This window comes from Erinaceus europaeus, chromosome 11 (assembly GCF_950295315.1).
Source record: "Erinaceus europaeus chromosome 11, mEriEur2.1, whole genome shotgun sequence".
Lineage (NCBI taxonomy): Eukaryota > Metazoa > Chordata > Mammalia > Eulipotyphla > Erinaceidae > Erinaceus > Erinaceus europaeus.
The window spans coordinates 25,530,747-25,556,792 of record NC_080172.1 but is presented as its reverse complement, the minus strand read 5'-3'; the positions used below and the strand labels follow the sequence as shown (position 1 = coordinate 25,556,792).

General features: G+C 38.7%; 1 protein-coding gene across 1 annotated transcript in view; it reads left to right on the top strand.

The window, feature by feature from the left end:
* Positions 1-26,046, top strand: part of SLCO4C1 (solute carrier organic anion transporter family member 4C1) — a 77,063-nt gene that overhangs the window by 30,976 nt on the left and 20,041 nt on the right. Inside the window, exons 3-4 of the mRNA XM_016193531.2 lie at positions 14,356-14,538; positions 25,454-25,550. Of these exons, the coding sequence (XP_016049017.2) occupies positions 14,356-14,538; positions 25,454-25,550 (280 nt within the window). The remainder of the gene's footprint in view (positions 1-14,355; positions 14,539-25,453; positions 25,551-26,046) is intronic.

Sequence of the window (26,046 nt, the reverse complement as noted above, 5' to 3'; positions counted from 1 at the left end):
CTGAATATCAGGTGACCTGAGTCAGATTTCTGAAGTCTATATTAGCTGCTTTAAAAAAAAATAATCACAGAATTCTACAGGTGAAATAGCATTTGTTCAATTATGTGGAAGAGAAAACTAAGCTTGGAAACAGATTTGGGCAGGCATACCAGACAACTATACACCTTGTTTATTTATTTATTTTTAAAAAATATATATATATTTATTATTGAATAGAGACAGAGAGAAATTGAGGGGAATGGGGGAGATAGAGAGGGAGAGAGACAGAGAGACATATGCAGTTCTGCTTCACCATTAGTGAAGCTTTTCCCCCTGCAGGTGGAGGCCAGGGGCTTGAACCTGGGTCCTAGCAAACTGTATTATGAGCCCTTAACCAGGTGTGTCACCATCTGGCCTGCTACCACCTGGCCCCTATACCTTGTTTTTTACTATCTTACATTTGCCTCTTTTAAAATGGAGAATGGTTATCATTACAGTCAGAAGTTAGCATGGCCTTACAATAGAAACTTTAGTGTTCTCACTATAAATACCGCACAGAGAGCTCTTTGTGGCTGGTTTATAGAGAAGAAGGGGATATAGTCTGACTAAGAGGTTTTGCAAAGTAAACTGAAAGTAGGCAATTCTCAGATAACAATTTCAAATAGGCATGTCTCTGAAAGGCATAGCTAGATATATGGACATCTACATAAAATTTCTTTTAATTTTTTTTAATGTTTTATTTATTATTGTATAGAGTGGTCCGTGAGGTGGTGCAGTGGATAAAGCACTGGGTTCTCAAGCATGATGTCCCAAGTTCAATCCATGGCAGCACATGTACCAGAGTGATGTCTGGTTCTTTCTCTCTTCACCTATCTTTCTCATTAATAAATAAAATCTTTAAAAAATATATCTTTATATATTATTGTATAGAGACAGAGAAATTGAGAGGGAATGATAGAGAGGAAGAGAGACAGAGAGACACCTGCAGCTCTGCTTCACGACTCGTGAAGCTTTCCCCTTGCAGGTGGGGACCAGGGGCTTGCACCTGGATCCTTGCACACTGTAATATGTGTGCTTAACCAAGTGCACTACTGCCTGGCCCCAACTTAAAATTTTTTTCATTAATTTTATCAGAGCACTGTTCAGCTCTGGCTTATGGTGGTACGGGGGCTTGAACCCGGGGAATTTGGATCCTCAGGCATGAGAGGCTGTTTACATTATTAATTTTATTATAAGGAGAGAGAAAGAGAGACAGAGACTCAAAGAGACCACAGAACCAACCTTCTTTCAGTGCTATGGGAGTTGGGCTGACAAAGCAGCACACGATCCAGGTGAGTTATTTCAATGACCTGACATTTATTTATGCATTTATTTATCCTTCTGCACTACTCAGTTCTGGTTTATGATGGTGCTGGGGAGTGAACCTAGGACCTTTGATGCCTCAGGCATGGAAGTCTTTTTGCATAACCATGATACTATCTCTCCAGCTCCCAACATTAACTTTTGATTGAAGGAGACAAGGCTTGAGGTACAAGAAGTATATATAGATTTATGGGCAACTCAAGTTAAGCTGGCAGGTCAGAAACTTGGAAGAAATAGGCATGGCTGATTACAAGGTACAAGGAGTTCCAGGTGAGGTATGTATAGTGTCTCTTGGCATGGACACAAATGTAAAGATTTTATTTTCCCCCTTGGTAATGTTTACTCTTGGCCAATTGCTTTGTGCAAAAGGGTCTGAATCAGGAAGAAAAGATTCAGAGAAGTTAGTAACTTTCCCCAGTCATAGTGGTACTTGTGAAATTGTCCCTGTAAGAAGTGGTTATTATGGCAGAGAGAAAGAAGAAAAAAAAAAACAATGCAAAATAAAACAAACAAACAAACAAACAAAAAGGAAGCTAAACATGGGGGATAAAAGCCAATCAAACATAGCCTTCTAGTCATCAAGGCTTGTCTAGCTGCTACCTTTACTGCAGCTGTTTGCCTGACTTATCTATTGCTGGGGTCAGTCCTGTGATCTTCTGATAGGAGTGCATTCTCCAGGGTAGTCTGTCGTATGCTTTACATTGGTTTGTTCTAGCCCTCCCCCGTCAAGAGAATTGGATCAGTCCAGTTAATTTCACGGCCCGCTTGGCCCCGCCCCAAGGAACCCCGGGAGAGGGTTCCTGAGTTCGAGAGAGTGCCAGAGTTTCAGAGGGTTCCCCAGTAAGAGAGTTCCAGAGTTCCAGAGTTGGAGAGTTCCTGAGTTCGAGAGTAAGAGGGAGTGCTTGTGCCGCCGCAAAGAGACAGCAGAGTTCTGTTTGGTGATTAGTTTGTCTTAGTTTATGAATCGTTGTTCGTGAATAAAGAAATACAGCTTCCCTGCCCAGCCGTTGTCTCCGCGTCTCTGTTACCCACCGTGAAGCTAGCCCGGCCAGCTGGAGTCATCCGGAATTTTAACAACAGTAGTCATTTTACCCCAGGGCAACCAAAATACATTCTAGTATTTTTGTCCTCCTGAGTTATGTTAGACATATGTTAGATGTGAGTTTATTTTCATCCTCTGCAATGCTTCTACCAGCACTCAACATTTTTCCTTTGACTTATAAAATGCTTTCTTTATTTTGTGGTGGTACACTCATTTGTGTGTACACATTACCAGATACGAGGAGGACCCAGGTTCAAGCCCCTGGTCCCCCCCTGGAGGGGAGAAGCTTCATGAGCAGTCAAATAGTGTTTCTTTCTCTTTTTCCTCTCTATCTCCCCCCTCCCCTCTTGATTTCTCTCTGCCCTATCAAATAGAAAAATAGAAAGAGGGGGAAAGTACAGGCCCTGGAACAGGATGGCAGAGGACCTAGTGGAGGTTATATGTGGAAAACTGAGAAATGTTATTCATGTACAAACTATTGTATTTACTGTCAAATGTAAACCATTAATCCCCCAATAAAGGAAAAAAGGAAGTTTCAGACTGAGAAGTAAAATAAATAAATAAATAAAAAGAAACAAAGGCAGGAAGAAAAGAAAATAATAAGAAAAAAGTAATCGTAAAAGGGAAAAATGGCTAGTGGGAGCAGTGTATTATTTGAGCAGGCACGAAGTGATAATCCTGGTAGCAATAAAAAAAAGTTTTAAGCATTATTCTTCATATCACTTTGATCAGCAAACTCCTAGCCAAAGAAGTATGGTGACAAACTTCTGCTTATGAAATTCCTTACTGTGTCTTAAACTGTTGCTCTGCATTTTAATACTCACAAGTCATTGACCTCTTGAAATTGTGTCTGTTGTCTTTCAACTTGCAGAACAAGATTTTCTTACCTATGATGCATAGTATATACATTAAAGAAGTCAGAGACCACTCTGTGTTGTGGGGGTTTCCATCTCATGCGTGGGATATGGGGCTAGGGAATGGCAGTGGACTGGTGCCTATGGCAACTGAGCTTGAAACTATACTGTAGGAAATTTTGCTTCCAGCTTTGACCTTCTTAAGACCTAGGAATGGTTGCTCCCATCAGGCAACACAATTTCTATTCCCTTAGTGAGAAGCTAAGATAGTTCTGTAGGCATTTTGATGTCTGCAAACACACACACACACACACACACACACACACACACACACACACACACAATCAATAGAAAAAGATGGCTTCTGAATTTACAGACTAAATTAGATGGATGCTAACTGCCAAAGAGGAAATCAGATTGTTTCAGTAGACTAGCAAAGAATCTGTTTTGGACTGATGGAATCACTTGCTTCTTAACACTTTACCCAGTAGTACTTGTCAGTAAGAATTGCAGCAACCCAACAAACTCATGTAAAGGTTATGTAAAAGTTAAAGGGAGAACAACCCAGATGGTAGAAAAGAAGCTGTGTTTTGCATAGACTCTCCACTGGAGCCCAGGAGAAACAAACTAGCAAACAAAAAAACTATATAGCTTTTGTTTATTTTGTTTTTACCAGAGCAGTGCTAAATTCTCACTTATTTTGGTAGGGGGTGGGGCAGGAGTTCAGCCTGGGGCTTCAGAGCCTCAGGCAAGAAAGCCTTTTGCTTAACTGTTACGCCATTTCCCCTGTCCTAGAGGTTATTAATTGTCCTAGCTTCCTTTATTATTTATTATTATTACCAGAGCACTGTTCGGCTCTGGCTTAAGGGTGGTGGTGTGGGGTGGGATTGAACTTGTGACTTTGGAGCCCCAAGCATCAGAGTGTCTTTGCATAACCATTAAGCTATTTACCCCCAACCTGTTCTATCTTCCTTAACACCTTGTCTGCAGACCACTGATAGTGATCAACAAAACTTCAGTGTTGGTTTGAGGCGAGAGAATAGTTACATCATCTCTACCTTATTTCCTTGATAGGTTTTTGTGGATTTTTTTTTTCTTGTTGTTGTTGGAGATAGGTTCCTTATCTAGATAAAGATAAAAATTGAAGCTTAAACAAGAGTGGTGTGTGGTGGGTCTGTCCAGATCTGTATCCATTTTTTATCTTTCTATTTTGTGGTGTCATAGAATAAGCCCCAAAGGGAGTCGGGCGGTAGCTTAGTGGGTTAAGCGCATGTGGCGCAAAGTGCAAGGACAGGGATGAGGATCCCGGTTCGAGCCCCAGGCTCCCTACCTGCAGGGGAGCGGCTTCACAGGTGGTAAAGCAGGTCTGCAGGTGTCTTATCTTTTTCTTCCCCTCTGTCTTCCCCTCCTCCCTCCATTTCTCTCTGCCCTATCCAACAACAACAACATCAACAACAATAACTACAACAACAATAAAAACAAGGGCAACAAAAAGGAAATAAATAAAGAAAAGAAAAAAAAAGAATAAGCCCCATGAATTTGATCCCTCTAGGACTTTTGCCACTGGCTCATAGTTGAGTTCAGCCAATGGGAGTTTCTCTTATTGGAGACAAAGAGGGTGTTCTTCAGATTTGGTGGTGTAGTAGTTGTAAGTTATCTGTATTTAGTCAGCTCTCTGAAGAGGTTGCCTTTCCAACAGTTCTTGCAGGATTTTAGTAACTGGCTCTCACCCACTCTTTATTCCCTTAGCCCTTTCATTGTAGAAATTCTATCCCATAAAACAATCCAGACCCACTTAAACTGTTAAATTTGCTTCATTTATTCCTTTAGTTCATCCGAATACAGCCTTGCTTCCTTTTAATTTTTCTTAAAGAAATATCTGATTTAAAGTTTCTCCTTATTGATGACTGCTGTTTTGAATTGAAATTGTGCAAATACTTTATAGTAAATGGGGAATGCTCTTTTCCACATTAAAATAGTTTAAATGACACAAGGATTGATTGAGCTTTGCTGTAAACTTTTTGGTAAACCAATTTCAAATGGGCTGATTTTAGAGATAAGAATTGATTTCCATTTAAATTTATTCCAGAATTACAATTTAATTCTAGAATCACCTCTCCCCCCCCCTCACTTATTGTCAGCCATTTTAAGAAATTTTCAAATTTCTTGAGATGGATAATATAGAATTTCCTGATGTTTTCAATATTTTATACATAGCCAAACCTATTTATTATATGGGATTATCTTTCTTCCTCTTATTTATTTTTATTTTACTTTGTTTTCCAGTAGATTCTGTTTTTCTTTTGATAGTTTGACTGGTTTGGTAAGGGGTTTGCACTTTTAAGAAAGAAGACTGTTGCATCTTTGATCAAGTTTTTGTGTATTTATTGGATAGGGACAGACAAAAATAAAAAGGGAAGAAGATAAAGAGTCACCTGTAGCTCTGCTTCATTGCTTGTGAAGCTGTCCCCCTGCAGAGGGAGCAGAGGCTTGAACCCAGGTCCTTGAGCTTGGTGACATGTATGCTCTATGAGGTATGCCACTGCTTGCCCCAACCCTAGTTTTTGTCTTTTTTTTTGCATAGAGCAGATAGGAGACAACACAGAAGCAACCTCAAGTTTTGTATGTCTCCCCCTTTCCCCCTCCCCATTTTATTGGACAGGACAGAGAGAAATTGAGAGGAAGGGAGGGCAGGGGTGGGGGGGGAGAGGAAGAGAGGGAGAGAAGGACATCTGTAGACCTGCTTTACCACTTGTGAATCTCCCCCCGCCCCCAGGTGGGGAACCCGGGCTCGAACTCAGCTCCTTGTGCTGGTCCCTGCACATCGTGCCATGTTGCTATACCGCCTGGCCTCCCTTTGAGTTTTTGTCTTATCATGATTGAAACTTTCAAAATATTTTGAATTTATATCACACGTTATATAAGCAAATAACTCAGCTTCTGAGATCAGACGAGATTTGGTGTGTTCAGGGTGGTATGGCCATAGACAACTCATTCCTTTCTTGATTCAGGCTTTATGGGAAATTGTTGTTTTCGCTGGGTTATGTTGTTTTCCCCGGGCTGGCTTCACGGGCGGGTAACAGACGACCAGGGACTCATGGTTGAGCTGTAGGCAGTATCTCTTTATTCATGCAGGACGCGCAGCACAATCTAAGACGAGCCAAGTTAAACTCAAAGTACAGTACCGTACTCTAAAACTCACAATGCTGTCTTTATATATACTTCCCAAGTAGGGTGGAAACAGGATGTGACATAGAGAGGGTGGAGAGAAAAGTGACTGGTGAAAATCAGGGTGTGATAAAGAAGGGATCAGGGTGTGACAAGGAGGGGGGTGGAGCAAAAACATATCATGAAACAGTGGGGATTGAACCAATGCCCTGGAGGGAGGTGCTTGTTAACAGCGGTTATGTAAATAGAATGAAGTGGTTATGTAAATAGAATAGTGTTAAGCAGGGGGATTTAAACCAAATGAAACAGAAGGGGTCTCATGCATACCAACAGGAAATAAATACTCAGAGACCCACCCTACTAGGGAAAGAGAGAGGCAGACTGGGAGTATGGACCGACCAGTCAACGCCCATGTTCAGCGGGGAAGCAATTACAGAAGCCAGACCTTCTACCTTCTGCAACCCTCAACGACCCTGGGTCCATGCTCCCAGAGGGTTAGAGAATGGGAAAGCTATCGGGGGAGGGGGTGGGATATGGAGATTGGGCGGTGGGAATCGTGTGGAGTTGTACCCCTCCTACCCTATAAAAAAAATAAAAAAATAAAAAATAAATAAATAAATAAATAAATAAAAGGAAATAAATACTCAGGAGAACATTCTGGGCAGCCTAGTGCACTGTGAAGTCTCTTAATCTATTAATTACCACAAAGACAGGAACCACCTCACCCACTCTGAGCCAGAGCAGCCCAAGAAGTCTTTGATGCCACTGGGGCTCATTTGTTGCTCCTATTGCCATCATTACAGGCAAGGGGAATCTGAATTTTATAGTGTTCACCACACAGGTGTTGACCTCTTTAGTCTTAGGCTTTAGGCTTGAGGATTACATGCCTGAGAAGAATTGGCCATGTGTTTGTCTCTTAGTAAGAATAAGGTTTGTTCTGAGCTTGTTGCTTAATTTACAAATTTTCCGTTTTTTTTTTTTTTTGCCTTAGTACTTGCAAATGTTAGTGTGTTGAATTGGCAACTGGTTTGCCCTTCAAATTCTAATTTTGAAATCTTCATTTTATGGGCAATTCTTCATATTCATAAGCAACATAGGTGCTCCCTCTAGTGGTACATTGTAGAAATCACATGCTTTAATTTTAATTTTTCTTTGCCGTTTCTTAGCACTTTTTCTTCAAGTACAGAGTGCTGTTCAAGTTTAAAATCTTTGCACCCTCCCCATCCCCAATCTTGCTTGTTTCTCTGTGATGACAAACTAGACCTAATTCTTCATTCTTCCTATACCACTAAATCTGGAGTGTCTGGTTTACAACTCTCCAAACCTTTGCAATTTCCTAAATACAGTGAGTTAAAGATGCCTTTTATTATGTTAATAAGTCACCTAAAGTGAAGTACTTTAGGATGGTGACTGTCTTGTCAGCCCCCATGCTATTTATTTAAAAATATTTAAAAGAGCTGAGTGATAGAGTCAGATCACTTAACACTTGAAATCTGAATTTCTTTGTAGTGTGAGAACTGAGCTGAATTCTTGGACACCAATGTCAAGAATTGCTTATGGGGGTTGGGCAGTAGCGCAGTGAGTTAAGCGCACGTGGCACAAAGTGCAAGGACCTGTGTAAGGATCCGGGTTCCAGCCCCATGCTCTCCACCTGCAGGGGAGTCATTTCACAGGCAGTGAAGCAGGTCTGCAGGTGTCTTTCTTTCTCTCCCCCTCTCTGTCTTCTCTCTCCATTTCTCTCTGTCCTATCCAGCAACAATGACATCAATAACAATGATAATAATAACTACAACAGTGATAAAACAAGCAGGGTAACAAAAGGGGAAAAAATGGCCTTCAGGAGCAGTGGATTCTTGGTGCAGGCACCGAGCCCTGGCAATAACCCTGGAGGCAAAAAAAAATTGCTTATTTAGGGACCTGGTGGTGGCACACCTAGTAGAGTGCACATGTTGGTCCTCATCTGCACTGGGAAAATTATGCAAGTGGTGAAGCAGTGCTGTAGGTGTCACAATGTCTCTCTCCTTCTCTATCACCCCCTTCCCTCTCTATCCAATAAATAAATAAAGATAATTAAAAAATTAAAAAAGAAAATTGCTTATCTATATGTGGTGTGTGTAATCCATGTATAATGTGTGTAGTTCATGTATGATGTATGCAGTTCCCCTCTCCCTGCTTCAGAATTGGGTCTAGGAACTGAAAGAGATGCATCATAACTTTTTTTTTATATATTTATTTTATTTATTCCCTTTTGTTGCCCTTGTTGTTTTATTGTTGTAGTTATTATTGTTGTTGTCGTTGTTGGATAGGACAGAGAGAAATGGAGAGAGGAGGGGAAGACAGAGAGGAGGAGAGAAAGACAGACACCTGCAGACCTGCTTCACCGCCTGTGAAGGGACTCCCCTGCAGGTGGGGAGACGGGGTTGGAACCAGGATCCTTATGCCGGTCCTTGTGCTTTGCGCCACCTGCGCTTAACCCGCTGTGCTACAGCCCGACTCCCTGCATCATAACTTTTTAAAAAAATACTCATTAAATATTTTATTTCTTTAATTATCTTGATGCTCTTAGTAGCCTTTTCTTTGTTATTTTTTTCCAGTGTTCTAGAAAGACGATTATAACATCTGTAAATAAAAGTATTTTTACCTCTCAACTTTCAGTTCATAGGCTTCTAGTTAATTTCTCTTTGCTTCTAATACAATATTGACAAATTTCAGAGGCTTTGTGTATGCTTACTTTATTCCTGATCTTCAAAATGTGTACAGCTTTTTAAAAAAAAGCCTCTGAAAGTGATCATTTATTTTCCTGTTTGATTCTAACATTACATAGTAATAGATTTTTTTCTAGTGTCCTTCTTTAAAAAGTCATATATATTTAAAACATACTGAATATTTCTTTGCAGTGTTATATTTGAATTGATATTCACATGTGACATCACTAGTTTTCTTCTGTTACATAATTTCACAGGTTGACTTCAATTCATAAAAACATGCTGGCAATTTTATTTATTTATTTATTTTTTATTTATTTAAGAAAGGAGACATTAACAAAACCATAGAATAAGAGGGGTACAATTCCACACAATTCCCAGAACCCCATCTCCACATCCCACCCCCTCCCCTGATAGCCTTCCCATTCTCTATCTCTCTGGGATTATGGATCCAGGGTAATTTTTAATATGCCCTCTGTTCTGGAATACTTTAAGTAGCATTATGTTTATTATTATTGGCAGTGTTTCATTTATAAGGATTCAGCCAAATATCTCCCTGAATCTTCCTGTGAATAAAAATTAATCATTTTAGATTTTTAAATTTGCTAGGAATGTATTTAAGCTCTCCTGATTTAAAAATAAAAAAAATTTTTGCAGTTCATTTTCTTTAATGTATTATCTGTATACATTATTTCATAATTTTTCATCAAGTCAGTGGTTTGCTAATCACTTCAAAATATTTGCTTTTAGCTAATTTGTTATCTAAAAGTGTACGGAATTTTTATTCATTTGTTAATTCATTATTGAATTAAAGAGACTTTTCAAGTGCATTTTTTTCCCCAGTATTTCTTTTACATTTATTAGCTATCAGGAATACATGTAAGCTCTTGCAGTTTCAGTGAAGAAATTAGTGTATGGGGGACTGTGTAGTTTATCTTATTTTTGTTCATTTCTTTTAGTGGCACTGTATACACTTTAATGTAGAGTTGTTTCTAAGTACCATCATTTCTGGGAAATTTTTAATTCTAGGTTTTTTTTTTTTGATCCAGAAATTATATTTTATTCATTTCTTTAAATTCTAGAGAGAAGAGCCTTTTAATTTCTGTTAGTTATAAATTTATAGTTTTATTTCATTTTACTCATAAATGGTTCTGTCATTAATTATCTGGGATTGCCAATGGATTCTAAAAATCTTTATCACTTTTTCTTCCCAGAAAAAATAATATATTTTCCTAAATTCAGCACTACTAATCATATATGCCATAGGACTTCACTGATGAAATTTTTTAACAATTTGCTTTCTTGAAATAAAGAAAGATAAAATTCAAGTTATTGCTTTATTTTTTCTGCTCTTTTGCTACATTTACAATATCTGCTTTATTAAAATTAATGTTACTCATTTTTCACTCAAAGTTTAAGCCTTTATTTGTAATAATTTGTTTTCTGGACTGTTAAATTTCTAAATTTTTGGAGTTTTGCATTTACAGAATACTTGCAGTTTCTACATCACAGCTGTTTATCATCAGTATCTTTTGTTTTATATTTTTGTTAACAATTATGTAATAATTTATAAGCTCACACAACTTTAAAGTATTAAAGGGGAGGAAGAAATAGGTAGAGGATGTTCAAGTAACGAATAAGAGAAGAACAGTTTTAAAAATTCTTCCTTAGATGTATTTATATACGTTTTCTATATAGTACTATTTTGCTATTTTATTTATTTTTTAATTTTTTAAATTATATTTATTTATTTATAGGATAGAAACAGTCAGAAATTGAGAGGGGAGGGGGGGAAGAAAGAAAGAGAGACAGAGAGACACCTGCAGCCCTGCTTCACCACTCATGAAGCATTCCCCGTGCAGGTGGGGGCTAGGGGCTCAAACCTGGGCCCTTGTGCATTGTAGCATATGCATTTAGCCAGGTGCACCACCACCTGGCCCCTTCTATATAGTACTTTTATGTATAACACATTCACATACATACAGTCCTCTTCTGTCTTTTTAAAAAATTATTGATAATGACCACAGTTCTATGCTCTCCACACTAATGTCCAAGGATAACCACTACAGTTTTCACAAAGTCTTAGTGACAATTTAGCTCTTTTTTCCTCTCTCTCTCTTTTTTAAATCAAGTTTATATGTTTCAGTTCTTTGTATTACACATATGAGCGAAACCATCATGTAGGTACCTCTCAGAAAAATATAGGTCATTTGGTAATAGATATAAACTATAGCAACAAGAGTTTTTTTTTTTTTTTTTTTACCAGAATACTGCTCAACTCTGGCTCACGGAGGTGTGGGGGATTGAACCTAGGACTTCAGAGTCTCAGGCATGAGAGTCTCTTTGCATAACCATTATGCTATCTACCCCCTCCTCAACAATGGTCCTTAAACACATATACCAAATTAAAGAATTTCAAAGTATTACATATGATATGGATGAGAAAGACAAACAAAAAGACGCAAGAAAGCTTAAAAAGTACTAGGGAGAAAATGATTTAATTTAAAAAGACATAGAGGAAAACTGGGGTGGTGGTGTACCTGGCTGAGTGCATCTATTACAATGCACAAAGACCTGGGTTCAAGCCCCCTGCTCCCCCATGGGTAAAGCTTCACTAGTGGTGTCTCTCACTTGATACCCCCTGTCTCCTCTTCCCCTCTCAATTTCTCTCTGTATTTAATAAAATATATTAAATTAAAAATATTAATAAAAATACACAATTATATTTATGTGAATGTGTTATACATAAAAGTTATATATAGAAATGTATATATTATTTTATTTTTAATAAATTATTATCTTTATTTATATTGGATAGAGACAGCTAGAAATTGAGAGATTAGAGAGAGAGAGAGAGAGAGAGATTTAGACCTGTAGCCCTGCTTCAGCACTTGTGAGGTTTTTCTCTTTCAGTTGGGGATGGGGACTTGAACACGGGTCCTTGTGCACTGTAATACCAAATGCACCACCACCCGCCCCCCCATATTTATTTATTTATGCCTGTAGGGTTATTGCTGGGGCTCCGTGCCTGCACCAGGAATCCTCTGCTCCTGGGAGCTATTTTGTCCCTTTTTATTGCCCTTGTTGTTGTTATTATTGTTGTTGTTATTGCCTTGTTGTTGTTATTATTGTTGTTGTTATTGCTTTATTGCTGTCATTGCTGTTGGATAGGACAGAGAGAAATGGAGAAAGGAGGGGAAGACAGAGGGGGAGAGAAAGATAGACACCTGCAGGCCTGCTTCACCACTTGTGAAGAGAACCACCTGCAGGTGGGGAGCTGGGGCTGGAATTGGCATCCTTACACTAGCTGGGTCCTTGTGCTTTGCTCCATGTGCGCTTAACCTGCTGCTCCACCGCCTGGGCCCCTATTGTTTAATTTTAATGAAAGAGATATAGATAGACCAAAGAGCTGCTCAGCTTTAGTTTATGGTAGTGCTGGGGATTCAACCTGGAACTCAATACCTCAAGCATGAAATCTATTTGTCTCCCCAACAAAAATTTATATATAAATACATCTAAGGAAATATTTTTAAAACTGCTCTTGTCTTAGTCTTTTTTCTTCTTTTTTTTTTATCTATTTATTTATTCCTTTTTGTTGCCCTTGTTGTTTCATTGTTGTAGTTATTATTGTTGTTGGTGGCGCTGTATAGCACAGAGAGAAATGGAGAGAGGAGAGGAAGACAGAGGGGGAGAGAAAGACAGACACCTGCAGACCTGCTTCACCACCTGTGAAACGACTCCCCTGCAGGTAGGGAGCGGGGGCTCAAACCAGGTTCCTTACACGGACCGGTCCTTGCGTTTACGCCACGTGGGCTTAACCCGCTGAGCTACCGCCAGACTCCTTTTTTACTTCAACATCCTTTACCTATTTCTTCCTCCCCTTTCATACTTTAAAGTTGTCTCATATTTCTATGGCTTGTACTTCTGGGTCCATTTTATTTTGCACCACCTTGTTGTGGGTTAGATGCAGCTTCTTTGTTTTTCTGTGACACTCCTTTCTTTCAGTAACTTGCAAAGAAGGTGTGATAATGGCAAACTCCTTTAGGTTTTTTAAAAAAATATTTTTATTTATTATTGGATAGAGACAGAGAAATTGAAAGTGGAGAAGACAGAAAGGGAAAGAGGGGCAAGGGTAGATAGTATAATGGTTATGCAAATAGACTCTCATGCATGAGGCTCCAAAGTCCCAGGTTCAATCCCCTACACTACTATATGCCAGAGCTGAGCAGTGCTCTGGTTAAACAAACAAACAAAAAAATCCATTTGTCTACAGTTACATAAAAAAATAAACACACTTAAAAGAGAGAGAGAGACAGAAAGAGAGAGACAGAGAGAGACAACCTGCAACCCTGCTTCATAACTCATGAAGCTTTCCTCCTGCAGGTGGTGGCCAGAGGTTTGAACCTGGGTCCTTGTGCACTGTAATGTGAGCGCTTAACCAGGTGCACCACCGCTTGGGCCCACTCCTTTAGTTTTTCTATGTCTGGTACTGTTTTGATTTCTCCTTCAAATTTGAATAATAGTCTTGCAGGGTAAAGTATATGTGGCTGGCAGTTGCTATCTTTCATTAAAATGGGGTGCATTAATTACTTAGAATTCTTCTAGATATATCTTTCAATTATTTCCACTTTAGAATGAGTATTGAAAGCAGTTGTTTAGACCACAATATCCCATCAACTTTGCTTTCAAAATTTATTTAAGATATTATTGATAAGCTTAGCATGTTTATATTTTACTTATGATTTATGAAAAAGGGCTTTTTTCTTAATTTGAAATCTGTCTTCCCTCTTACTACTTATTTAAATTGTGTTTACACCAATTTACCTGAAAATTGGTTAATTTTGTCTCCTGAAGTAATATTTATTTTTTTCCCCCTAGGGTTTTTAAATTTGGACAATAACATCTTACAAATGTTTGCTGATAATCTATGCATTTTAGAGCAGTTGAAATGCAATCACGGCGAAGTGATTGGAAATAATAAAGTTATATTAGGAAAGTATAATTTGCAAGTATAATTGTGGTCCAGGAGGTGGCGCAGAGGATAAAGCATAGGACTCTCAAGCATGAAGTCCTGAGTTCAATCCATGGCAGCACATGTACCAGAGTGTTTCTGGTTCTTTCTCTCTCTTCCTATCTTTCTCATTAATAAATAAATAAAATCTTAAAAAAAAGAAAAACAGTAAGTAAAATCAAAGTATTAGCTTGATTTTTATAAGTTTATAATTATGTTATTTTTCCTTTAAAGATACTTGCTCAACAACAGGGAGTGATCCAAACTGTTCCTCTTCAAGTTCTTCACTTTCTAACTTCTTGTATGTCTTCATCTTGGGACAACTATTGATGGGAACAGGAGGAACTCCTCTCTATACGCTGGGAACAGCTTTTATTGATGATTCTTTGCCTACACACAAAGCTTCTCTCTATATAGGTAAGTTTGCTTTCTAATTCATTTTCATTTCATATTATTGTTTCTTTAATTTATAAGTGAAACGGTATATGGTTATTATAACATTAGCTGTAATATCATAAGCTTTTCTATTTGATGCATTGTTGCCACTTTATTTATTATTTTTTACCAGAGCGCTGCTCAACTCTCGTTTATGGTAGTGCTTGGCAATGAAGCTGGAACCTTTGGTGCCTCAGGCATGAAAGTCTTTTCGTATAACCATTAGGCTGTCTCCCCAGCCTCTTATTATTGTTACTGTTATTTGTTATTTTTATCTTCTAACATCATATGCTTCAGTTGATAACGATTTTTGTTAGCATTCTGCTCAATTTCTTTCTCTGGGCATGCTTGCTTTTATTAGCAGACCCATCTGAGCCATATGTTGCCTCAGTTGCTTACATTCCATGTCATTTAGCAGTGTGTGGAGATCAAACTCTGTCTACCAGTTTAGTGCTCAGTATTTTGTGTGAACTTAATGTGTGTCAGCAAAAGAAACCACAACCCAGAAAATCTATAGGAGTTTTCATTTCAGTTCAACCCTTTTGCATAGAACTTCATCCCCCCCCCTTTTGTAATCTGGTTCCAGCTAGATTATTGAATCCATTTCTCTTCCAATCCATGATGTTACTGCAAGGTAGAGTTATCTAGACTATGGATATTCCCACATTTAACTGATGAGTAGTTTATTTGCAAGGAATTTTTGTTTTGTCAGATAACCGTTTTAATGTAGGGGACTTAGTCCATTTACATGCAATAATTAAATAATAAACAAGGTGACATATAAATGGCCAGAGTTATTTCTCACAGTCCTGGTGGCTGGAAAGTCCAAGATCATAATGCCCACAAATTCACTGTATGGTGAAGACTCACTGGTTTATAGACAGCCATCCTCCTCCTCCTCCTCTTCTTCTTTTTTAATATTTCTTGTTTTAAACATTTTTTTCTATTATCTTAATTTATTTGATAGACAACCAGAAATTGAGAAATAAGGGGGTGATAGGAAAAGAGCAAAGAGACAACTGCAGCACCACTTCACCACTCAGTGAAGCTTTCCTCCTTCGGATGAGGACCAGGGTCTCAAACCTGGGTTGTTGCGCCCTGTAACATGTTTGCTCAACCAGGGGCGCCACAACCTGGCCTCTAATTCCATTTGTTTTTAAAGCACTACTTTAAGGTTAATTGAAAGAGAGCTGGAGAAACATCAAGCATACCTCTCAGCTGTAGGCGCAGGAATTGAATCAAAGGCCTCATCCATGCAAGGTCTCTGTGATACCATGGAGTTATCTCCCAGACCCCCTGGTCTCTATTTTCTTTCTTTCTTTTTTTTTTTCAGAGACTAGAGCACTGCTCAGCTCTGGTTTCTAGTGGTGCTGGGACTTGAACCTGGGACCTCAGAAGCTCAGACATGAGTCCTTTGCAGAACCACTATCTACCCAACCTGCCTAGCTGATTTTTTTTTAAATAATTTATTTCTTTATTGGGGAATTAATGCTTTACATTCAACAGTAAATACAATAGTTTGTACATGCATAACATTCCCCAGATTCCCATTTAACAATACAACCCCCCACTATGTCATTCATCATCTTTCATGGACCTGTATTCTCCCCACCCACCCACCCACCCATCCCAGAGTCTTTTACTTTGGTGTAATACTCCAATTCCATTTCAGGTTTGACTTGTGTTTTCTTTTCTAATCTTGTTTTTCAACTTCGGCCTGAGAGTGAAATCATCCCATATTCATCCTTCTGTTTCTGACTTATTTCACTCAACATGATTTTTTCAAGGTCCATCCAAGATCAGCTGAAAACAGTGAAGTCACCATTTTTTACAGCTGAGTAGTATTCCATTGTGTATATAGACCACAACTTGCTCAACCACTCATCTGTTGTTGGACACCTGGGTTGCTTCCAGGTTTTGGCTATTACAAATTGTGCTGCCAAGAACATATGTGTACACAGATCTTTTTGGATGGATGTGTTGGGTTCCTTAGGATATATCCCCAGGAGGGGAATTGCAGGGTCATAGGGTAGGTCCATTTCTAGCCTTCTGAGAGTTCTCCAGACTGTTATCCACAGAGGTTGGACCAAATGACATTCCCACCAGCAGTGCAGGAGGGTTCCTTTGACCCCACACCCTTTCCAGCATTTGCTGCTGTTACCTTTTCTGATGTATGACATTCTCACAGGAGTGAAGTGATATCTCATTGTTGTCTTGATTTGCATTTCTCTGACAATCAGAGACTTGGAGCATTTTTTCATGTGTTTCTCGGCCTTTTGGATCTCTTCTGTGGTGAATATTCTGTCCAAGTCCTCCCCCCATTTTTGGATGGGGTTATTTGTTGTCTTGTTGTTGAGTCTGGCAAGCTCTTTATATATGTTGGTTATTAAACTCTTATCTGATGTATGGCATGTAAAGATCTTCTCCCATTCTGTGAGGGGTCTCTTGGTTTGGGTAGTGGTTTCTTTTGCTGTGAAGAAGCTTTTTAATTTGATGTAGTCCCATAGGTTTATACTTGCCTTAATCTTCTTTGTAATTGGATTCGTTTCATTGAAAATGTCTTTAAAATTTATGCAGAAAAGAGTTCTGCCAATATTTTCCTCTAAGTATTTGATAGTTTCTGGTCTAACATCCAAGTCCTTGATCCACTTGGAATTTACTTTTGTATTTGGTGAAATAGAGTGATTCAGTTTCATTCTTCTGCATGTTTCAACCCATTGTTTCCAACACCATTTGTTGAAGAGACTCTGCTTTCCTCATGTAATAGTCTGGGCCCCTTTGTCAAAGATTAGATGTCCATAGGTGTGGGGCCTCATTTCTGGGCTCTCAATTCTATTCCACTGGTCAGTGTGTCTGTTCATGTTCCAGTACCAAGCAGTTTTTATGACAATGGCCCTATAATACAGTTTGAGATCTGGGAGTGTGATGCCTCCGGTTCTGTTCTTTTTTTCTCAAGATTGTTTTGGCAATTCTAGGTCTTTTCTGGTTCCAGATAAACATTTGTAGCATTTTTTCTATTCTCCTAAAAAATGTGCTTGGGATCTTGATGGGGATAGCATTAAATTTGTAGATGGCTCTGGGTAATATATTCATTTTGATGATGTTAATTCTTCCAACCCATGAACATGGAATATCTTTCCTCTTCTTTGTGTCTTTTTCAATTTCTTTGAGTAGTGACTCATAATTTTCAGTATACAAGTCTTTCACTTCTTTGGTTAGGTTTACTCCTAGATATTTTATTGTTTTTGTTGCTATAGTAAAAGGAACTGATTTCTGCATTTCAATTTCTTCTAACTTAGTGTTTGCATAGAGGAATAACACTGACTTTTGAATGCTAATTTTATAGCCTGACACATTACTATATTGCCTGATGATTTCCAAAAGCTTCTTGCTGGATTCCTTAGGTTTTTCCATGTATACTATCATGTCATCTGCAAATAAGGAGTGTTTGACTTCTTCTCTTCCAATCTGTATCCCTTTAATTCCTTGCTCCTGCCTGATTGCAATGTCAAGAACTTCCAACACTATGTTGAATAGTAATGGTGATAGTGGGCAGCCCTGTCTAGTACCTGAACTGAGGGGAAATGCTTCCAGTTTTTCACCATTGAGTATGATGTTGGCTGTAGGTTTGCTATATATAGACTCCACTATCTTCAGGAATTTTCCATCTATTCCCATTTTTTGTAGTGTTTTGATCACAAAGGGATGTTGTATTTTGTCAAAGGCTTTCTCTGCATCTATTGATATGACCATGTGGTTTTTGGTCTTGCTTTTGTTGATGTGGTGGATCACATTGTTTGATTTACGTATATTAAACCAACCTTGCATGCCTGGGATAAACCCCACTTGGTCATGATGAACAATCTTTTTGATATACTGCTGTATCTGGTTGGCTAGAATTTTGTTCAGTATTTTCGCATCTATGTTCATCAGAGATATTGGTGTGTAGTTTTCTTTTTTGGTTGTGTCCCTGTCTGCTTTTGGTATCAGGGTGATGTTGGTTTCATAGAAGCTGGCAGGGAGTATTCCAGTGTCTTCAATCTTCTGGAAGACTTTTAAAAGTAGAGGTATTAGTTCTTCTTTGAAAGTTTTGTAGAATTCATTTGTAAAACCATCTGGTCCAGGACTTTTATTTTTGGGAAGATTTTTGATAACTGTTTCAATTTCATTAGCTGTGATGGGCCTGTTCATGTTATCCACTTCCTCTTTACTTAGTTTTGGAAGTTGGTAGTTATGTAGGAAATCATTCATTTCTTCCAGGTTCTCTAGCTTGGTGGCATATAGTTGTTCTTAGAAGCCTTGCATGATATGTTGAATTTCTGCAATGTCTGTTGTGATATCTCCTCTTTCATTTACTATCCGATTTATTTGGGTCCTCTCCCTTTTTTGTTTTGTGAGTCTGGCTAAAGGTTTGTCGATTTTGTTTACTCTTTCGAAGAACCAACATTGACTTTCATTGATCTTTTGTATGGTTTTCCTATTCTCAATGTTATTTATTTCTGCCCTAACTTTAGTGATTTCTGTCCTTCTGGTTGCTTTAGGATTCCTTTGTTGTTCTTCTTCTAGGTCTTTAAGATGTGCAATCAGGCTGTTTATTTGTGCCTTTTCTTGTTTCCTAATGTGTGCTTGTATAGCTATGAACTTCCCTCTTAGGACTGCTTTAGCTGTGTCCCAAATATTTTGATAGCTTGTGTCTTCATTTTCATTGAACTCTCGAAACATTTTGATTTCTTCCTTGATTTCCTCTTTGACCCAGAAGTTGTTAAGAAGTGTACTGTTGAGCTTCCACATTTTGGGACTGTTACTAATGTTTTGTTGATTGTTAAGTGTTAGTTTAATTCCACTGTGGTCTGAGAAGATGCTTGGGATGATTTCAGTGCTCTTGAATAGGCTGATGCTGTCTTTGTGGCCTAACATATGGTCTATCCTTGAGAATGATCCATGTGGATTTGAGTAAAATGTGTATTCAAAGCGCAGAGACGGGCGTAAGGATCCCGGTTCGAGGCCCCGGCTCCCCACCTGCAGGGGAGTCGCTTCACAGGCGGTGAAGCAGGTCTGCAGGTGTCTGTCTTTCTCTCCTCCTCTCTGTCTTCCCCTCCTCTCTCCATTTCTCTCTGTCCTATCCAACAACAACAACAAAAAAAATGTGTATTCCAGTTTCTTGGGATGAATGACTCTGAAAATGTCCAATAGTTCTAGTTTATCTATCTCTTCATTTAGCTCCCTTATGTCTTTACTGATTTTCTGCCTGGATGATCTGTCAAGTTGAGATAGTGGGGTGTTGAAGTCCCCTACTATGATTATGTTACTGTTAATATATTGCTGTAGCTCTTTCAGTAGAAGTTTGATGTATTTAGATGGCTTCTCATTGGGTGCATAGATATTAATAATTGTTAAGTCCTCTTGATTGACTGATCCTCTGAGCATTAAGTAGTGTCCATTCCTATCTTTTTCAATCTTATCTATTTTAAAGTCTATCATGTCAGATATGAGAATAGTTGTTCCTGCCCTTTTTTGTGGGCCATTGGCTTGTATGATAGTTTTCCATCCTTTCACTTTAAGTCTGTGTTTGTCTTGTTGCATTAGGTGAGTTTCCTGTAGACAGCATAGTTTTGGGTTGTGTTTTCTGATCCATCTTCCTACTCTGTGTCTTTTAATAGGTGAATTCAGGCCATTGACATTCATTGACATCAAAGATTGAAGATATTTTAACGCCATTCTTGTAGAGTTTTAGAGTGTTTTGATATATGTTCTCTTTGTGGTGGTCTGGTTGTTTATAGGAGACCTTTCAGAACTTCTTTCAGGGCAGGCTTGGTGATGGTTGCTTCCTTCAACTGTTGCTTGTCTGAGAAGGTTTTGATGCTTCCATCTAGTCTGAATGACAGTCTAGCAGGATATAGTATTCTTGGCTGAAAGCCTTTCTCATTGAGCACTCGATAGATATCTTGCCATTCTCTTCTGGCCTGTAGTGTTTGTATGGAGAAGTCTGCTGCTAATCTTATGGGTTTTCCTTTGTAGGTGACTCTTTGTTTTTCTCTTGCAGCCTTGAGGATCCTTTCTTTATCCTTATTCCTTTCCATTCTAAGTATGACATGTCTTGGTGTCTTTAGTTCTGGGTTAATTCTGTTTGGGACCCTCTGGGCTTCTTGAATCTTTATGTCTTTGTTGTTGTCTAGACTAGAGAAATTTTCAGCTATTATGGCCCGGATAATGCTTTCTTCCTCTCCTTCTCTTTCTTCCTCTGGTAAGCCAATAATGCATATATTGTTTCTTTTGAACTCATCCCATAGGACTCTGTTGTTGTTTTCAGCATCTCTTAATCTCTTTTTGAGATCTCTTACTTCTTTTTTAGTTGTCTCTAATTCATCCTCAATCTTGCTAATTCTGTCTTCAGCCTCAAAGATTCTATTCTCTCTGCCCTCTACTGCTTTCTGGAGTTCATCTATTTTGTTGCCCTGCTCTGATACTGTTTTAGCTTGTTCAGCTAGTTGCCTTCTTAGCTCAGCGATTTCAGCTTTCAGCTCTCTAATAACCATGAGATAATTAGAATTTTCTTCCATATTCTCATTTGTTGTTCCTGCATTTCTGATTACAATTTTTTCAAATTATTTACTCCTGTTATTATTTCCTTAGCTAATGTTTGGATGTTGAACTCGTTGTTTTGTGCTTCACCCTCTGGAGGACTTTTAGGTGGACTCTTGTCCTGGTTCGAGTCTCCAATATTTTTTCTTGTTGTTTTAACCATTTTATATATTATGTTATGAGTTCCCTTTATCAGTACTTTTCAAATTATTCATCACTATTGCCTGGATTGACTTGTGTCTAAGTAATTTAATTAAAGGTTTTACTGTGGTGGAAGTTAGCAGTTTTTTCAATCCCTGAGTTGGAGCTCAGTGGTGTAAAAGTCTCTTTTTTTTTCTTTTTTCTTCCCTGTAGGCTATGGGAGCCTGAGGGCTTTTAAACTATCAATAGGCTTCTTAGCTTAATCACTGACTCCTGACCAAGAGATAAAGCAGGGTGTGGCAGAGATAATCCAGTGGTTATGCAAAGAGACTTTCACAGCCCCTCAGCTATGCCACCGAGGTATAGGTCTTCTCCTGAGTTTCCAGGTTAGATCTCTGTCCCCTGGTGTCCCTCCCTGTTGCTGCTCCAGATTCTGAGGGTAGTAGCAATGGAGACTCAGAGTTGCACTTGGTGAGTCTCTGGGGAGTCCTCTCCTCCCTTCAGCTGTCCCCTTGTTGGTGGAGCAGAGTGGATGGAGGTGGTGTCTCCACTGATAAACTGTTGAACTGTTAGCAGTCACTTAATCTCTCCTTAGGCCCCTCTCTCCTCTCTGTCACCAGCCACGCGTGTTTGTACTCACGGGTGATTTACTGGGTTCTTGTGGTCATTCTAGTCCTGTCTTGTTTCGGTCCGGGTGGTCTCCTTTGGTATTCCTAGTTGATCCGGGAGAGGAGAGGAGAGGAGAGGAGAGGAGAGGAGAGGAGAGGAGAGGAGAGGAGAGGAGAGGAGAGGAGAGGAGAGGAGAGGAGAGAAAGAGATCTGCTGCTCGTAGCTCCGCCTCCGGAAGTCCCCTGGTCTCTATTTTCACGGCCTAACTATGTCATAATGGTCCTAAGTCCAAATTCCACTACATTGGGCATTAGGTCTCAACATATTAATTTGGGAAAGGGGGACATGCCACAAATATTCAGTCTATTGCTAGCATCTGGAGACATTTTCACTGGGAGTTATGTATGCTCTGTACTGCCCTAATGGAGACTACTAAATCTACTTCCCTACCATGGAAACACTTCTTCCTGTTTCCCATTTTGGTTTGATCTCATCAAAGTCTGAAGTTCCCCTCTTATTTATTTACATATTAGTTAATTTATTATTGGATAACGAGAGATAAATTGAGAAAGGAGGGGGAGATATAGAGGAAGAGAGACACCTGGAGTTCTACTTCACCACTCTTGAAGGTTTCCCCCTATAGGAGGGGAGCAGGGCCTTGAACCTGGGTCCTTGAGCATTGCAGTGTGTGCATTTAACCAGGTGTACCACTGCCTGGCCCCTGAAGCTCCTCTTTATAAGCTCATGCTGATATGTACAAATTCTGTTACATTTATTGTTGCAGTGATGTTTTGGTTTCATTTGGCAAGTAGCAATGCTTCTTACTTTTTTCAATTAACAGATGTAATTCTTGAAGTTCTCCCATGAATATTTCTTTAAAAAATAGTTTAATATTTGTATTTTATGGCACACACAAATAAGAAAGGGAATTTAAAAAAAATCTGAAACAACAAAGGTGGAATGAAGGTGAGTCCACAGACCATCTGCATTTTGATAATCCTCCAGAAACTACAAGACTCCACATGCAATCAGATTCGTGGCAGTAATTGGTTAAGACTAGAGGATACAAAGCAAAATTAGCCAGGGGCAAAGATGCATGAGTGAAGGTATAGACAAAATTTCTTCTCTTTTCTTTTCTTTCTTTTTTTTAAACCAGCTAAGTTCATTAAAAGTTTAGTACCCCAGGAATTTATTGGAGTTTTGGCATGGGAGGACTCTGTTAAGCAAACATCCCGTTCTAGACCTCTCAGAAGGAACAGAGGTATTATCTAAGGTCACACTATGCACATTTGAGAAGACTTTGGTAGGGAACACTAGCCACTATATTCTACCATTATCAGAATTTGTAATTTTGGGGATCATATAAAATTCACCTTTCTTTTCTTGTAAACTTTAAATCTCTTGCTTTATTTTTTTATGTATTTTCTTTTGTTTATTTTAGAGACAAAGAAGGCAGAGAGAATGAAAGAGACCATTGCTCCAAAACTTCCATTAATGTAGTGGGGGCTGGGCTCAAACCTGGGTCTCACATGTGTCAAGCACTACCTATCCAAGTGAGCTATTTTGCTAGTCCTATGTATTACTTTTACGAACTTATTTGTGCATATATAAGAAGCAGTCTTTACTGCTAATGATGTAATAACTGCTGAGGGCCGGAAAGAAACTGATGATCTAGATAGTGCTACTCAGTGTGTACTCCATGGACCCATGCCTATATGATAACTCAGGAAAATAAAACCGATGTTTGCAAACTTCCGTTGGAATTTTATATTCTCACAAAGCTTGTAAGATATCCTCATAAATATATCAGTCTAAACCTGAGTGAAAATCATTTTTTAAAAAATATCTGTCACTAAAAACAATTTGGAAATTACTGATTTCCAGAATTTTTTTTTTTTTTTTTTTTTTTTTTTTTTGCCACCAGGGTTATCACTCGGGCTCAGTGCTGCACCACGAATCCGCTGCTCCAGGAGGCTATTATTTCCATTTTGTTGCCCTTGTTATTGTTGTTGTTCTTTTCTTTTTAAAAATTTTTTAAATTTGCTTTTTTCCCCCTTTTGTTGCCCTTGTTGTTTTATTGTTGTTATTGATGTCGTCATTGTTGGATAGGACAGAGAGAAATGGAGAGAGGAGGGGAAGACAGAGAGGGGAGAGAAAGATAGACACCTGCAGACCTGCCTCACTGCCTGTGAAGCGACTCCCCTGCAGGTGGGGAGCTGGGGGCTTAAACCCTGGTTCATACAACTTGTGAACTTGAATACTTTCTCCACATGTACTTATCTACTTATAAATTATATGGATTTCTATAAATTTTATCTTTTCATTTTAAGATAAGCCATAATATAGATTCAGGAGATGACAGAAGTTTTCTGATCATTATGTAAGATCTTTACTATAGTAACTGAAGTTGAGTTCGTGTCATTTTTGTCATCGGATATGGTATATTCTTGATAATTTGTATAAGACTATGACAGTCTCAGCTTCTAAAACATCCAAAGAGTGAGAATAAATTAATATGTTTATGTATTTTTTTTTTTACAAAAATTCAAAGTAAAAGCAAAATTTTAATGGTTTAGAGAAGTATGTAACTTTAGCTATGTTATAGATGAAAATGGGAGACTTGTTAAGAAAAGGAGTTTAAATTGATGGCTTACATTTAAGTTTGACTTCCACTCCATCACCTGACTTCCCAGAAGCAAAAAAAAAAAAAAAAAAAAAAAAAAAGAGTAGTGAAATTCTAACTTCCCTCCCCTCCTCTCTTCTCCCCTTTCCTTCCTTTCCTTTATTTCTCCCTCTTTTCTCTCTCCCTCCTTTCTCTCTCCCTTCCTTCATTTCTCCCCCCTGTCTCTCTCTCTCTCTCTCTTTCTGCCTTCAGGGTTATCCCTGAGTCTCAATGCCTGCATTATGAATCTACTACTTCTGGTAGACATTTTTTTCCCCTTTTATTGGATAAGACAGAGAAAAGTTGACAGAAGAGGGAGATAAAGAGAGGGGCCAATAAAAATAGAAAGTTAGGTGGCCGGTGGGTTAAGCGCACATGGCACACAGCTCAAGGACTGGAGTAAGGATCCTGGTTCGATTCCCCCGCACCCCCCTGCCCCGACTCACCACCTACAGGGAGATCACTTCACAAGCGGTGAAACAGGTCTGCAGGTGTCTGTCTTTCTCTCCACCTCTCTGTCTTCTCCTCCTCTCTCCGTTTCTCTCTGTTTTAGCCAACAATGACAGCAGCAACAACAACAACAACAATAACAACAGTGATAAACAACAAGAGCAACAAAAGGGAAAAAATGGCCTCTAGGAGCAGTGGATTCATAGTGCAGGCCCCATGCCCCAGCAAAAAAGAAAGATAGATACCTACAGACCTGCCTCAGTGCTTGTGCAGTCTTCCTCCTACAGGTGGGGAGCCGGTCATCGTGCTTTGTACTATGTGTGCTGGCTTAACCAGGTGTGCCATCGCTCAGCCCCCTCAAATTTTCTAGAATAAAATACTTGTTTCACTATTGTTAGATATTCAAAACTAAGTGGTACAGATGATAATTTTTAATGTAATTTACTTTTCTAGGAATTGGCTACTCAATGTCAATATTAGGCCCTGCTGTTGGCTATCTGTTGGGCGGACAACTATTAACCTTGTACATTGATCTTGGCATGGGAAAAAGGCAAGTCAATATTTATTTTGTCTTATTGAAATTTATTTTATTTTGACACTTTATCATAGAAAATTGTCATCATATTTCATTTTAGAATGGAGGATTGTTCAAGAAACAGAACTGGATGGTACTCAGTTTTTATCATCTAACGGAAAAGAGAAACCACACTGCTCTTAGCTGTAGTGGTGCTGGGAACTGACTCTAGAATTTCTGGTTTACGATGTCTGTATTTTCTCCACTCAGTCCCTTCCCCAGCTGAATATATACATTTATTTATTTATTTATTTATTTATTTACATATATTTTGACATTGCCTTACTAATAAATGTCAAACTATCTCTTACTATAGTGAATTTATTTCTAAATAAATGTATAATAATCATTTGGTGATATTTTTCAGAATACACATAAACATTTTTGATCAAAGTTGGCTATGTCTTCAGTATGTTTAGCTGGAATTAAGTTGCCTGAAAAGTCTCAAGATTATTGCGATCCTCATACTAGA